The sequence below is a fragment of the Panthera onca genome, chromosome D1 (genome assembly GCF_046562875.1).
Source record: "Panthera onca isolate mPanOnc1 chromosome D1, mPanOnc1 haplotype 2, whole genome shotgun sequence".
In the NCBI taxonomy this organism is placed as follows: domain Eukaryota; kingdom Metazoa; phylum Chordata; class Mammalia; order Carnivora; family Felidae; genus Panthera; species Panthera onca.
In genome coordinates, this window is record NC_138348.1 from 99612883 (window position 1) to 99626887 (window position 14005).

At 49.0% G+C, this 14005-nt stretch overlaps 1 protein-coding gene across 8 annotated transcripts in view; it reads left to right on the forward strand.

The window, feature by feature from the left end:
- FXYD6 (FXYD domain containing ion transport regulator 6) overlaps positions 1-14005 on the forward strand; it is a 31254-nt gene that overhangs the window by 14886 nt on the left and 2363 nt on the right. For 4 of the 8 annotated variants that reach the window (XM_060604860.3, XM_060604856.3, XM_078432795.2 and 1 more), the window contains exons 2-7: positions 10736-10798; positions 11393-11431; positions 11539-11613; positions 12428-12464; positions 13149-13198; positions 13714-13756. In XM_060604860.3, coding sequence (XP_060460843.1) covers positions 10741-10798; positions 11393-11431; positions 11539-11613; positions 12428-12464; positions 13149-13198; positions 13714-13742 — 288 coding nt within the window. In that variant the 5' untranslated portion in view covers positions 10736-10740 and the 3' untranslated portion in view covers positions 13743-13756. Of the gene's footprint in view, positions 1-10735; positions 10799-11392; positions 11432-11538; positions 11614-12427; positions 12465-13148; positions 13199-13713; positions 13765-14005 lie in introns of those variants that run through there. The other 4 variants (XM_060604857.3, XM_060604859.3, XM_060604858.3 and 1 more) reach the window with 2 other exon arrangements.

Sequence of the window (14005 nt, forward strand, 5' to 3'; positions counted from 1 at the left end):
GATCTGGATACATCACAGGCTAAGTCGTGTCCCCTGGCATCTGATTACACAGTCGAGGGTGACCAGTCGGCCTAAACAATGGGGCCCAGGCATTCTGTGGCCCCGTAAACAGGTCCCATCCAGCATGTCCTGTCTGGAGTGGGGGGTGGGGCTCATGTTTCTTTGGGGATCCTGCCAGGACTCCGGCGTCAGTGATCCCTCTGGGCATGTTTCTGATGGGCTGAGCCTGAAGAAAGACAGGCAGGCCAGATGCACTGGACAGGGCTCGAGGCTTTAGGGGCGGAGGGAGAGAGGCATGAGCGTGAGATGATCAAGTTCCACTGTAATTTGGAGGCTGTGCGCGTTAGAGGGAGGTTGTTTCGGAGTTATTTTCACAATAGAACTGGGTATTCTGATCTACCTCGCTGCTGCATGGAATCAAAAATAATAGAGCATATGTTGCTATATCATCAACTAGTGGCTTCTTTTTCTGAGCAGCTTTTACCCAGCAATTATGTGAAATTATGTGACTCAGAATGGAAAGATAATCGCCGGAGAAACTCTTCTGATTGCTTTCTCCCGCACATGCAGAAAGCAACTGTGCAAAAGGCAGGAAGATCGGGGAGCGAAATTAACGTGGAAGGGTTGCTGTCACCTGAAATGTCAGCTGTTTACCGACATAGAGGTGACTGTGAACGTGGAAAGGAGGAGAAGAACCACCAGTGGAAACCTGAAGTCTTTCTCCTAAGATGCCACGGGCCACGGAGGAAGCAAAACGTGGCTGGTTCTATTCCACCCCCCCACCCCCCCCCGCTGGGAAGGGTGGTCTAGATGGTGTAGAATTTCAGAGCTGGGGAGCAGCAGAGTAAGGGGGCCAGGACCCCGCCCCCCGCCCCCTCCCCCCACTGTCCTGAGACCCTGTCCCTGAGAGCCAGGTCCTCAGGCTCCCCGCAGGCAGGGTTCCGGGGCTTCACGCACGCGCATCTGGAGGCTAATGTGGTTTCCTGAACCCTTTCTCCCAGCTCTGCCCAACTCAGCCTTGCTTCTCCCTCTTCCAGAGATCCCTCCCTCCTTTCTTCCATCTACTCCTTAGACTCTGTGGCCCGGAAATGAGACTTCTCACTTCTATTGCCTCTTTCTCTGTCCCTCCCGCACCCACCCTTAGCCAGCCCCAGACGGCCCTGCTTCCCTCCTGGGAGAGATGAAATGTGTGGTAACTGGGAGGGCGTGGCACACACAGGGGCGGTCGTGTGGGAGGGAGGGGAGGCCCCTCTGGGGTTTCTTGGTGCGGCCGTGAGAGAAGGGCATTGTGTGTCTTTGCAGAGGCTCTGTGTGTGTGTGTTTGGCCACTTGACTCAGGGGCAATGCCGACGGTACCGACGAGACTTTACAAAGTGAGCGCAGGGGCCAAGAGTCGCCCCGAGGAGGCCTGTGCTGAGGTGTGGCTGGTGGAGGCCGGGCCTGGGCAGCAGGTTGGAGGAACAGGGAGTTGGTCGCTTTCCAAATCTGTAACCGTATTTCTTTCAGCACACTGTAACTTGATCAGAAATGTTTTCTTCGGAACACAAAGACGAGTCTTTACTCTTCGGCTTGGCATTCGAGAGCCTCCACAATCTGACTTCTCAGAATTCTCACCGCCCACCCCTCATGCCTCGCTCAACAGGATCGTTCACTGTTTGGAGGGTATCTTGCTCTAGAAATGGCCAATACTTGGCAGATGGCCGTCCCGGGCCCTCCAGTGCTACGCAGACATTACCAATGGGGCCAGGCCCCCTCTCCTGATGGACCTCATTCAGAATCCTTCTGAGGTGGCCGCTTCAGGCAGCCACCATCCAAGGAAGTGCCTCGAGGCTCAACTCGAACTGAACTTGAACTGAGTACTGTTTGTTATCCCTGCCTCCCATTTGTCCTTCTCACTGCCTTGGCTCATGTTATTTCCTCTGCCAGGGAGCCCTGGCTTTTCTCTCTTCTTGCCCCTGTCCATCAGAGTCCCATCCTCCTTCCGAGGTCCAGCTGAAATGTCAGCTCCTCCATGGGAACGTCCCAGGTTCCGTGTTGTAATCCGTGCTCCCCCTTTCCCTGCCCCGATGGACCCTCCTTTGTAGTCTTTACGTCTCCTGAAGCTCTCTTCGCACTTGCTGAGGTACTCGAGCCCTTTGCTTCCAAACCCTGTCAGTCCTTGGAAGCTGAAGCTGTATCTTGTTTACCCACGTATCCCTTGCAGAGCCCAGAAGAGTGTGGCTCTTTCTAGAATTCAGTGTGTGTTTGTAGGATGGACTTGAACCTCAGCAGCTGTGAAAGGGATCTGGGGGGAGTTGAGGGGAAGGCATGGCAGTAACTGCTTCCCTGGAACCCTTAACATGTGTCTTTCCTGCTCCTAGGAGGGACCCTGTTGCCAAAAATCCCTCTCCTATTGAAAAAATTAATTAAAAAAGGGGGCACCTGGGTGGCTCAGTCGGTTAAGCATCCGACTTCCGCTCAGGTCGTGATCTCGCAGTCCGTGGGTTCCAGCCCTGCGTCAGGCTCTGTGCTGACAGCTCAGAGCCTGGAGCCTGCTTCGGATTCTGTGTCTCCCTCCCTCTCTGCCCCTCCCCTGCTCGTACTCTGTCCGTCTCTCTTTCTCTAAAAATTAAACATTAACCCCCCCCCCCCAAAAAAAACAGCCCCTCTCCTGGCTAGCAGCCAGTCCCAGCAGCGGTCCCCACTCAGGGGGAGGGCATCACACCAAGGCCGGAATACTAGGAGGTCAGAATTCCTGGGATTCCCCTAAGAGTTTGTCCGCCGGAAGGGTGAAATGAAAACATTTTCAGTAAACAAAACCTGAGTTTGTAAGTAATAGATCTTTGTTAAAGAAAATTGTGAAAAGATGTTCTTTGGGAGTGAAGAAAAGGTCTTGATGCATGGCTAAGGTTCAGCAGAAAGAATCATGAAGAAATCAGTTAGTAACTACAACGTATCGGTTATCTCCTGCCGCATAACAAATGAGCCTCAAACCACAGCATTAGTTCTCTCAAACAGTTCCTGAGGTCAGGAGCGAGGGAGCAGTTGGGCTGCGTGGTTCGGCTCTGAGTCACTAACGAGGCTGCAGTCAGGCTGTCAGCCAGGGGCGGGGATCGTGTGGAAGCTGGAGGATCTGCCTCCAGGCTCACTTACGTGGTTCGTGGCAGGTCTCCTTCCTGGGGGGCTTCTGAACCGAGGCCCTCAGTCCTCTGCCACATGGGCCTCTCGGCAGGGATGCTGGAGGAGCCTTACGACACGGCAGACGCCTTTTCCCCTAAAAGCAAGCAGTTGGAGAGAGGGAGAGAGCAAGGGAGCAAGCTCAAGCAAGAAAAGAAAGCCTTAGTGCCTTTTACAATCTATTGTTTGTTGGAAGGGACATGTCAACTCTGCCGTATGTTATTGGTCACACAGATGGTGCAGTGTGGAAGGGGGCTGTACAAGGATGCAATACCAGGGGGTAGTGGGGACCGTCTTGAAGGCCGGCTACCACACATGCGAGGGAATCTAGACAAACATGTTTCCATGAAATATACATTCTAATATCTATGTCATAGAATTGCAAACGGAACTGAAATTTTGTATAATAGCACATGTATTAGGAGGGCGGTGATTTGTGTTTTTGCCTTTTTCAGGAAGGGTGTTATACCCAGTAACTCTGATACGTTTTAACTTTAGACTTTGTTAAATCGAAGACTGTCTTTGTCTGCTCAGGCTGCTACAGCAGAGTACCTTCGACTGGGGGACTTACAAACAACAGAAATTTGTTTCTCACAGTTCTAGAGGCTGAAGTCCATGGTCAAGGTGCTGGCCAAGCAGGTTTACAGATGGCCATCTTCCCACTGAGGCCTCACTTGGGGGGAGAGGTGAGAGAGCTCTCTTTTGTAAGGGCTCTAATGGTATTCATGAGGACTCCCCCTCATGACCTAATCACCTCCCAAAGGCCCATCTCTAAATACATCCCATCGAGAATTAGGTTTCAATATATGAATTTGGGAGACACAAACATTCAGTCTGTAGCCAACACACGTGGTAAAATTCCAAAGGTAACCACTAAATGACTAGAAATAGCTTGTATAATTTCTTAACCAGTAGAGGGAGAAAGCGAATAAGAAAAAAAAAAATCTAAAAAAAAAAAAAAAAAGGTCAAAAGAGAAACAAATCAGACCAAATATGTCAATAGTCACAATAAAATTAAATGGGCTAAACTTGATAGTTAATAGAAAATTATCAGGTGGAATTAAGAAAAAAATTTTTTTTTTAAATCTAGGTCTTTGCCATTTACAAGATGATAAAATATACGTACAACACATAAGGACGCAAGAAGGTGGAAAGTGAAATAGAATTTAATCCAACCCATAGGACAATATAGCAATTCTAATTTTTCTGTTAAATATTATAAGAAACACAGGGATAAATATATAAATCCTTCCTCATAGAGGTATCTTTTAAAGCACCTATTTCCATTGTTGAGGGGCCAGTCAAAGAAAATAAAGCGTGTAGGAATTTAAACAACACAGTTTAATAATCTTGATTTGATAGGCACATAAAACTTTCTTCCCAACAATGAAGGAATTCGCAGTCTTCTAATAAATGGAATATAATTTTTAGAATAACTAACCATATATTAGGTCAATACATTTTGAGGCATCTGTATCCTCAGACCACATTCTCTGACCACAGTGCATTTCAGTTAGCAGTCAATTATGAAAGTAATTTAAAATCACTATACTTTGGGGTGCCTGGGTGGCGCAGTCGGTTAAGCGTCCGACTTCAGCCAGGTCACGATCTCGCGGTCCGTGAGTTCGAGCCCCGCGTCAGGCTCTGGGCTGATGGCTCGGAGCCCGGAGCCTGTTTCCGATTCTGTGTCTCCCTCTCTCTCTGCCCCTCCCCCGTTCATGCTCTGTCTCTCTCTGTCCCAAAAATAAATAAAAAACGTTGAAAAAAAAAATTAAAAAAAAAAAATAAATAAAATCACTATACTTTTGGACATTTAACATACACACCGCTTTATAACACTTGGGTCAAATAAGAGGTTACAGTGCAAATTTAAAGTACTAAGAACTTAACAATAAGCCGTAAGCCACATTTCAAAGTTCATGTGTTGGGGTAAATGTAGCACTTGGAGGATTACAGTCTTAGATGCTGATATTAGAAAACAAGAAAAGGGGGCGCCTGGGTGGCTCAGTCGGTTGAGCGGCCGACCTCAGCTCAGGTCACAATCTCGCGGTCCGTGAGTTTGAGCCCCGCGTCGGGCTCTGGGCTGATGGCTCAGAGCCTGGAGCCTGCTTCAGATTCTGTGTCTCCCTCTCTCTCTGCCCCTCCCCCGTTCATGCTCTGTCTCTCTCTGTCTCAAAAATAAACGTTAAAAAAAAATTAAAAAAAAAGAAAACAAGAAAAGCTAAATATTAATGAACCAGGTATCCAACATAAGAAGATAAATATAAAGAAAGAATAATAGAATGAACCCAAAGAACATGTAAAGGCAGAATGAAGGATAATTTAAAACACAGTAAAAAGGATCAGCAAAACCAAGAGCAGGTTCTTGAAAAGACATACAATGAGTGAACATCTGGTGGAGCTGATGAAAAAAAAAAAGTCGTCACAAATAACAACGTTAGGAATGTAGAAAAAGACATAACTACAGATCCAACAGAAGTTAGTGATTTCTAAGAGTAAGTATAAAATGCTATAAGCAACTTTCTGATAATAAATTTGAAAGCAGAAAAGGGCAAATCGCTATAAAAAATTATACTCATTGAATATGTTCCAGAGGAAGAGAAATATGAAGAGTGTCATGGCCATTAATGAATTGAAAAGGCAATTGAAAATCCTCCCACAAAGAGAAGACTAAGTCATACAATTCTACCAGGTGTTCACAGAGCAGATTATTTCTGTCTTCTGCAAACTCTTCCAAGGAATAGCAAGAGAGGAAATACTTGTTCTGTGAGGCCAGGACTATCATGATACCCAAACCGGGCAAGGTCAACACAATAAAATAGAAATTACGGCCCAATCTTACGCACATAAATGCAAAAACCTCAACAAGATAGCAACAAACCAAATCCAACAATTTATTAGGAAGACAATAATACATTGGTTTTATCCCAGTAGTGTAAGGATGATTTGACATTAGATAACCCATGCACATAATTTACTTCGTTGATGGATTAAAGGTTAAAAGCTATAGATCCAGAACATTCATTCATAATTAATGTAAAACAGAAACATCTTGGAAAGCCAGGATTACAGGGGGACTTATAGAACATTAGAAGAAATCTATTTAAAATCAGTAATTCCCTTCTTTTTATGGTTGAATGAATGATATTTCATTATATATATATATATATATATATATATATATATGTGTATGTATATATATATATACATACACATATACGTATATGCGCCATATTTTCTTTATCGTTCCTCACCATGCACACAAAAGGTAATTATGTGAGGTGATGGAGGTATTAACTGACTTTATTGTGGCAATATGTGGCAGCACAAACATGCATCAAATCATCATACCTTAAACGTACACAATGTTAGGTGTCCCATCACAGTAAAGCTGGGAAGAATTAAAAATAAACACACACACAAATGAAATACAAGTAAAAAATAAAAACCAGTAATAAGACTGCATGCGTGAATGTGTATGTGTCCTGTATTACTGCCTCTATTCTACATTTTACTCTAAGGCCTAGCAGTACAGAAGACCAGAAATAAAACCCAGCAGTGTAAGCATTGGCAAAGAAGAAACCGTACTGTATCATTTGCAGATGATATGTCGACAGAGAAAACCCAGGGGAAATCTGTAAGTAAATTATTAGAAATATTAACAGAGTTTAGTGAGATCGTTGGATTTAAGATCAAGATGTACAACTCAATTGCCTTTCTCTGTACCAGCGAAAATTAGAAAACACACATGAGATTGCATTTAAAATGGCAATAAGAAGTATAAGGCACCTAGGGATAAATCTCGTGGGAGATGTGCAAGACCTACATGAAAGCATTTATAAAACCAATATAAGACGTTGAAAAGGATGTACAAATGGAAAGGCAGACTGGATAGGAGACTCGAGATAGGAGTCTCAAGACTCCTTTATGGATAGGAGACTCGAGATAGGAGTCTCAAGACTCCTTTATGGATAGGAGACTCGAGATAGGAGTCTCAAGACTCCTTTATGGATAGGAGACTCGAGATAGGAGTCTCAAGACTCCTTTATGGATAGGAGACCGAGATAGGAGTCTCAAGACTCCTTTATGGATAGGAGACTCGAGATAGGAGTCTCAAGACTCCTTTATGGATAGGAGACTCGAGATAGGAGTCTCAAGACTCCTTTATGGATAGGAGACTCAAGATTCAGATCCACTGTCTCAATTCCAGTGTGAATCCCAACAGTTTCAGATGAATTTGACAGGCTGATTCTAAAATTTATATATAAGAGCGAAAGACAAAGAGGAGGGAAGATATTCCTGAAGGAAGAGGGGGAAGAGGAAGAGAGAAGAAGTTTCTCCTACCACACGGGAAGATCGCTGTCAAGTTGTAGCAATGGAGGGGCGCCTGGGTGGCTCAGTCGGTTAAGCGTCTGACTTTGGCTCAGGTCAGATCTCACGGTCCGTGAGTTCGAGCCCCACGTTGGGCTCTGTGCTGACTGCTCAGAGCCTGGAGCCTGTTTCAGATTCTGTCTCTCTCTCTCTCTGCCCCTCCCCTGTTCATGCTCTGTCTCTCTCTGTCTCAAAAATAAATAAGCGTTAAAAAAATTAAAAAAAAAAAAAAAAAAGTTGTAGCAATGGAGACATGGGTTCGGATGCAGGGATGTTGGGCAAATGCCCAACCCATTTGCAAAGTGAGCAGAAGACCTGAAAGACACGTGACCGATGAAGGACCAGAAGCCCGACTCCTTTAATGAGCGAGCAGATTAAGACCGTATTTCACACCTCTAGATTGGCGGAAATTAAGCAGGCTGACCACCAAGTGTGGATAAGGATGCCGAGGGATAGGCACAGTCATGCAGGTGGTGTGGTGGGGTGTCGAAACGGGGATGACCGCTTTGGGAAACAATCCGAAAGTATTCTGTGAGGTCGACAATTTGTACTATACGACCCAGTGACCACACTCCTAGGCCTGTCTCTAGAATATACATCTTCCTACTGCGGTATGACCCGTTAGTGGGTCTAACCATTTTATTTTAAAAAGGGAATCAGAACAGAAACTGTCAGAGGGCATCATTCATTTTAAGGTTAAGAGTTGTTTTGTGATGTTGTTATCCCGGGTATACGTGAATATGTATTTGCACTGGGTTCCGACGTAAAAAGTATTCCATGTGAAAATGATGGCCAAAAAAAAAAAAAAAAGAAAATGAAAAAGTGTCTTAACGCTGTGCAGCACGCATAAAAATGTTCACAGCTGCATTATTTATAATCCCACAAAATGGGAAAAGCCAAAAAGATCTCCACTGAGAGGAGAGTGAACCAATACGTGATAATTAAGCTGCACAGTGGAATACTACACAACTTTGGAAAGAAATGAACCGAAGGTTACATGTCCTAATGGGTGAATCTTAGCAACCATGTTGAACAAAAATAGCCAGTCCCAGAAGACTGCAAACAACATAGTATGATCATTACAAAGCTCAAAAAAGCTCCACCACCCGCATCTTATTAAGATAATATGTGCATGACGGATAGATTTTGAAGAACAATGGGAGGGATAGCCGTACAGAGGAATATTACTCAGCCATAAAAAGGAACGGAGTTCTGACACGGGCCACAACATAGATGAACCTTGAAAACGTGATGCTAAATCCCAGAAGCCAGACACCAAAGGCTACATAGCGTATGATTGTTTTATGTGAAGCGTCTAAAATAGGTGAATCCACAGGTGCAGAGAGTAGATCAGTGGTTGTCAGGGGCTGGGGCCCGGGGTGCAGAATGGGACTGATGGCTAGTGGGTGTGGGGTTTCTTTTTGCGGTGATGAACATATTCTGGAGTTAGTGATGATGGTGGCACAGGTTTGTGCGTATACCAAAACCATTGAATTGCGTGCTTTGTGTTTACTAAAAAAAATTTTTTGGACGTTTTTACTTGGAGAGAAAGCACGAGCTGGGGAGGGGCAGAGAGAGAGAGGGAGAGGGAGACAGGACGTGGGGCTCGAACTCACGAGCCGTGAGATCATGACCGAAGCTGAAGCCAGACGCTTAGCCGACTGAGCCACCCAGGTGCCCCGAAAATTGTACATTTTTAAATGATGAGTTTCATGATGTGTGAATTTTATCTTTCATTAAGAAAAAATTCTTTGAGGAAGAACAAGGGAATGATGAAAAAAATGTATGGATTTACATTGTCCGGGATACTGTTTACCTCTGGGAGTGAGGCAGAGGGACGACTTGGAGGAAAATGTAGGTAAATGTAGCAGGTGCTTGTAAAGTTCTAGCTTTTAAGTTATGAGTGTTCATCTTATTACTATGTATGCGGGCGTGACACATATATTTTTATACGTATAAAATGTAAAACTTATGTAAAATTGGAAAAAATCACAAATAATAGATGAGATGGCATTAGAAGCAAATTACTGCCTTTTGATGAACACTGAGCGGCTCTCTCCAAGTCCCCGGCTGGGTCTCAGCGCGACTCTGGATGCAGCTGTTCTGACCCCTGGTGGCCGAGAGGTGAAGGGCAGCCGAGGATGCTTGCGTGGGGACTGGCAAGTAATGGGGGCGATCCCTCAGGGCCAGCATGGTCCTGGCCACTAGAAACTGGTCTGGGGGAGGGGGTCAGACCGCTGCCAGTCCCACCCCCGGAGGAAGACAGACAGCCTTGCGCTTTCCTGGTGTGGGTTTCTTTCTGCCTTTCCTTGATGGCTCTTCACCAAACGTACTTCCTTAAGCCCAGGAGTGACTTGCGTGTGACTCCACTGAAATCTGTCCCTGGCCGCCCGCTGCCTCCATCCGGATGGCCCATCCTGGGACCCCTGGCCCCAGAGTCCAGGGGCTCGATGAGCTCACGAACAGAAGGGGAAGGTCAGGATGCTGGCACTCAGAACCGGTCTGCACGTTGCCTTTGTTTGACCAAACGGCCTTTCTGGAGGATTATGAACTGAGACTGGAGGAAGAATTGGCTCGGGCACCTTAGAGGTGAGGGTGTCGGGGGCAGCTTAAGGGAGAGCTGTTGGCATTTCAGGGTTTACCCTACGGAGACCAGTGAACAGCACGTCTCCCGCCCCACCTGGCGGGCTGGCTGGGCTAGAGAGGCATTCGCTTACCTGCCCCATTTAATCTCCTAGAAGAACGAACTTCCGACTGTGGGTGTTGGCCGTGGGGAACCAGGCCAGGAAGTCCCGGAAGGATGGCCTGGAGAGGCGGGCGCAGCTGGGGTCGTCACCAAAGCCTTGGGGTTTTCCGGCTTCGGCCCCAGAGAGGCAGCGTGGTGGAGGGGTTAGGACCTGGGCTCTGCCGCTCACCGTCAGGAGTCTCATTTAACTTCTTTAAACTGTGGTTCTTCGCCTGCAAAACGGGTCAGTCATTGCACCTACTGATTGTCATAGTAGGCAGCTGTAGTAGCTAAATTAATGCGTGCGGAGCCCTCTGTAAGAGCTCAGTAAGTGTCAGCCACTTCCATCCTGTGGCTTTGAACTTTTACTGTGTGGAGGGTACTCAGAATAGAGCCGGGAGCCCTACGCGGCCCCTGACCCGGCCGAGAGCTGGGGTGCGGGGTCTCCCGTGCAGAGATTCACTTCCCTTCCTTTGTCCCCAGACGCCATGGAGGTGGTGCTGATCTTTCTGTGCAGCCTGCTGGCTCCCAGCGTCCTGGCCAGTGGTAAGTACCCCTCTAGGTCCTGGCCCTTTGGGACATAGGGCTGGGGGGCTCTCAGATTCTCCGTGTCTGATCAGTGACTCCCCTGTCCCCGTTGAAGTCAGCAGAGAAACTGCTGGAAGGCAGCATGTATTCACAGACCCTGTTCCAGCCTGCCCACCTCTCCCCAGAGGGTCCAGCAGGCTCTACTTTTAAGCTCTCAAGCACTCCAGATCCCTGTAGACTTTTTGCCTGAACCTTGGGAGCCAGGCCCGCTCATCAGTGTCTAGATTCTGGCTTTGTGCAAGTCACATGTTCTTCCTTGGTCTCAGTTTCCCCACCTGTAACAGGGGGCTAACAGACCCTGCCTTTGGGGGGTAATGTAACAATACAAAGGGGCAAGAAATGTAGATGTGCTGTGCACCGGGGCTCTGAGTGGTACCCAGTTCTGCTCTCGGGCTGGCCTTAGTGGGCAGGCCCTTCTGTGCTTCCCCAGGCACCTCTGCTTAATGGGCTCTCTCTCCCAGGAGTCCCTTTGTGGGAAGTGACACTGGTGGGGTATTAGGGAACCAGATATGCAGCTGTCTTCCTCTTGCCCACACTCGTTTATTTTTTCAGCAGCTGAGCAGGAGAAGGAAAAGGACCCTTTTCATTATGGTGAGCGGTGATGGTAACCCTGGGGGGGGGAGGGGGAGGTGTGGCCCCGCCCAGGGACGGGAAGCCGTGCTCTTCCCTTCCTTTTGTCACCTCTGCTCCTTTGGCAGACTACCAGACTCTGCGGATCGGGGGACTGGTGTTTGCTGTGGTGCTGTTCTCCGTGGGGATTCTCCTTATCCTGAGTAAGTTTGTTCGTTCCTGTTGGCTCTGTAGAGTGATGTCTGCAGCTGCCGGGGGAGTGGAGAACGGTGTAGGAGCCCGGCCGTGCTCTCTCGGGGGTAGAGAGAGATGGTCCGTTCTCCCTGTTATCTCCAGCACCTAACATAGTGCGGGGCACATAGTAAGTGCTCAGTAAAACAGGGCAGCATGGACAACATAGGGGCACCTGGGTGGCTCAGTCGGCTAAGCGTCTGACTTCGGCTCAGGTCATGATCTTGCTGTTTATGAGTTAGAGCCCCGCATTGGGCTCTGTGGCGATGGCTTAGAGCCTGGAGCCTGCTTCCGATTCTGTGTCTCCCTCTCTCTCTGCTCCTCCCCTGCTCTTGCTCTGTCTCTGTCTCTCTCAAAAATAGATAAACATTAAAGAAAAGTGAATAAAATAAATGCTTGATGAAAACAAGGTCATCAGAAAGGGCAGGGTGGCTGTCCTGGTGCTGTGTCCAGTAGGCAGAGGTCGGGGAGTCACAGGAGAGAGCAAGGAGCTGTCCTTAGAGTGCTCTGAGAGAGGTGCCCCTGCATTTGTTTTCTGCACACGAGAGCCCAGGCCGCGCGGAGCCCTCTGCACTTGCCCGATCAAGCAGACTGTGGTACGGCCATCATCCAGGCATTTGAATGTTGACCCTTGACCTCAGAAGAACCCTATTCCCACAGAGGATTGCTACATATAACTGTGCTTTTTATGTAGCCCCCTGTGGCAGCTTTGCTGTGGTCAAACCAGGAGCGTGACCTTGAACTCAAGCCGGGAGTGTGACCTCGGGTGGTTTCTTTGCCTTTCAGGTCGCAGATGCAAATGCAATTTCAATCAGAAGCCCCGGTAAGGATGGCCTGTCTGTGGATATCGGAGGTGACGCTAGGAGGGGACAGGGCGGGGCCCCCTGGTGTGTGCCAGGCATGTTCTGGCAAACACGAGGGCAAAGCATGGAGGGTTAGCCCCTTGATCTCTTCTGATGTATATTGAGGAGGGGAGGGAAGCAAGAAGGTGCTGGACGCGCGTCTGAAAGCCCTTGAGACAGTTGGGCTTAGGAGAAGGGAAGCAGTGGGCCTCAGAGCCTCTCAGGAGGTCCATCTCGTCTCTACAGGACCTGCGACGCTGTCCCTGCTCGTCACCTGTGCATGGGGCTCTTTGGCTGAGGAGGAGCTCGGGCTCCGTCATTCACCTCTCCCCCCACCCCATACCCCATTAGTCTACCACAAAAACCAGGGGCAGCAGTGGACCTCAGAAGCCCAGAGTCTGGCAGGACACGATGCCAGCCCCCAGGGGGCCCCAAGCCACTCCTTCCCAGTGCTCAGTGGGGCCGGCACAGAAGGGTGCCTGCGAGTTCCCCTGACACCCCTTCAATCCCAGCTTCGCCCCCGCTCCCGGCCCCACGCGCCCCTTGGTGGAGAGTGCCACAGCCTTCCAGTGACTCGCAGGGGCCTGCTCCAGACGGCCCTGCCCCAGCAGGGACAGCGGGTTTGCCCCACAGAGCGCCGACGGAAGCTTCTCCTTCTCTTGCAGGGCTCCGGGCGATGAGGAGGTGCAGGTGGAGAACCTCATCACTGCAAATGGTAGCGGTCACGACCACCGGCCCGGGTGGGATAGAAGCAATGGGGGAGGGTCCTCGGACGGCTCCGGGAGGGATGGTGGTCAGACACCGTGGCCTCCCTAGAGCCAACCGGACGTGCTCCTGTGTCTGTGCGGGGAGAGCGGTCTCCGGGGCCCCTGCTCTGGGCCGTCCCCTCATCTCCACCAAACCGGCTGCTACCCCTGACCGCCGCTGTTTATAGGGCATGTGCTTTGTGTCGGGCACGAGACAGGTGCTTCATAGAGCCCCCTTCGTGTGCGCACAGCCCCGTGACAGAGGCTCACGATCTGCATTCGATAACCCAGGGACTCAGAAAAGTTAAGGAATGTACCCAATTCCTATAACCAGCAAGTCTGTCTGACTCAGAATCCTGCCAAGCCCCCTCTTTGCTGCACGGTTCAGACTCCTCCAGCGTCAGGCCTGGGCACGGCTGCTGCGGCGGGTGGCCCGTGGGGGTGAGGGGTCTGTTCACTGCAATCTGTTCCATTTTTTTTCCAGCAACGGAGCCCCAGAAAGCAGAGAACTGAGGTGCAGCCCTCAGGTAGGAAGGTAGGATCCTGTCTTCCCGTGTCTTCCTCTGTCTCCGTCACTGTTCATTCCTCAGGGAGGTGCTGGGCCAGCTTTTGCAGCGGGCACAGCGTTTATTCTGAGCCAGGCTGGCGAGTCTTGTGTCTGAAAGGGCAACGGGACAGATGGATGGAAACATCTGAGGGCACCACACATGCGCGGTGAAAGGCTGGGGAATAGGGCTTCTGCTTCTGTATGACCAGACGCCAGGTTAATGGAAGGT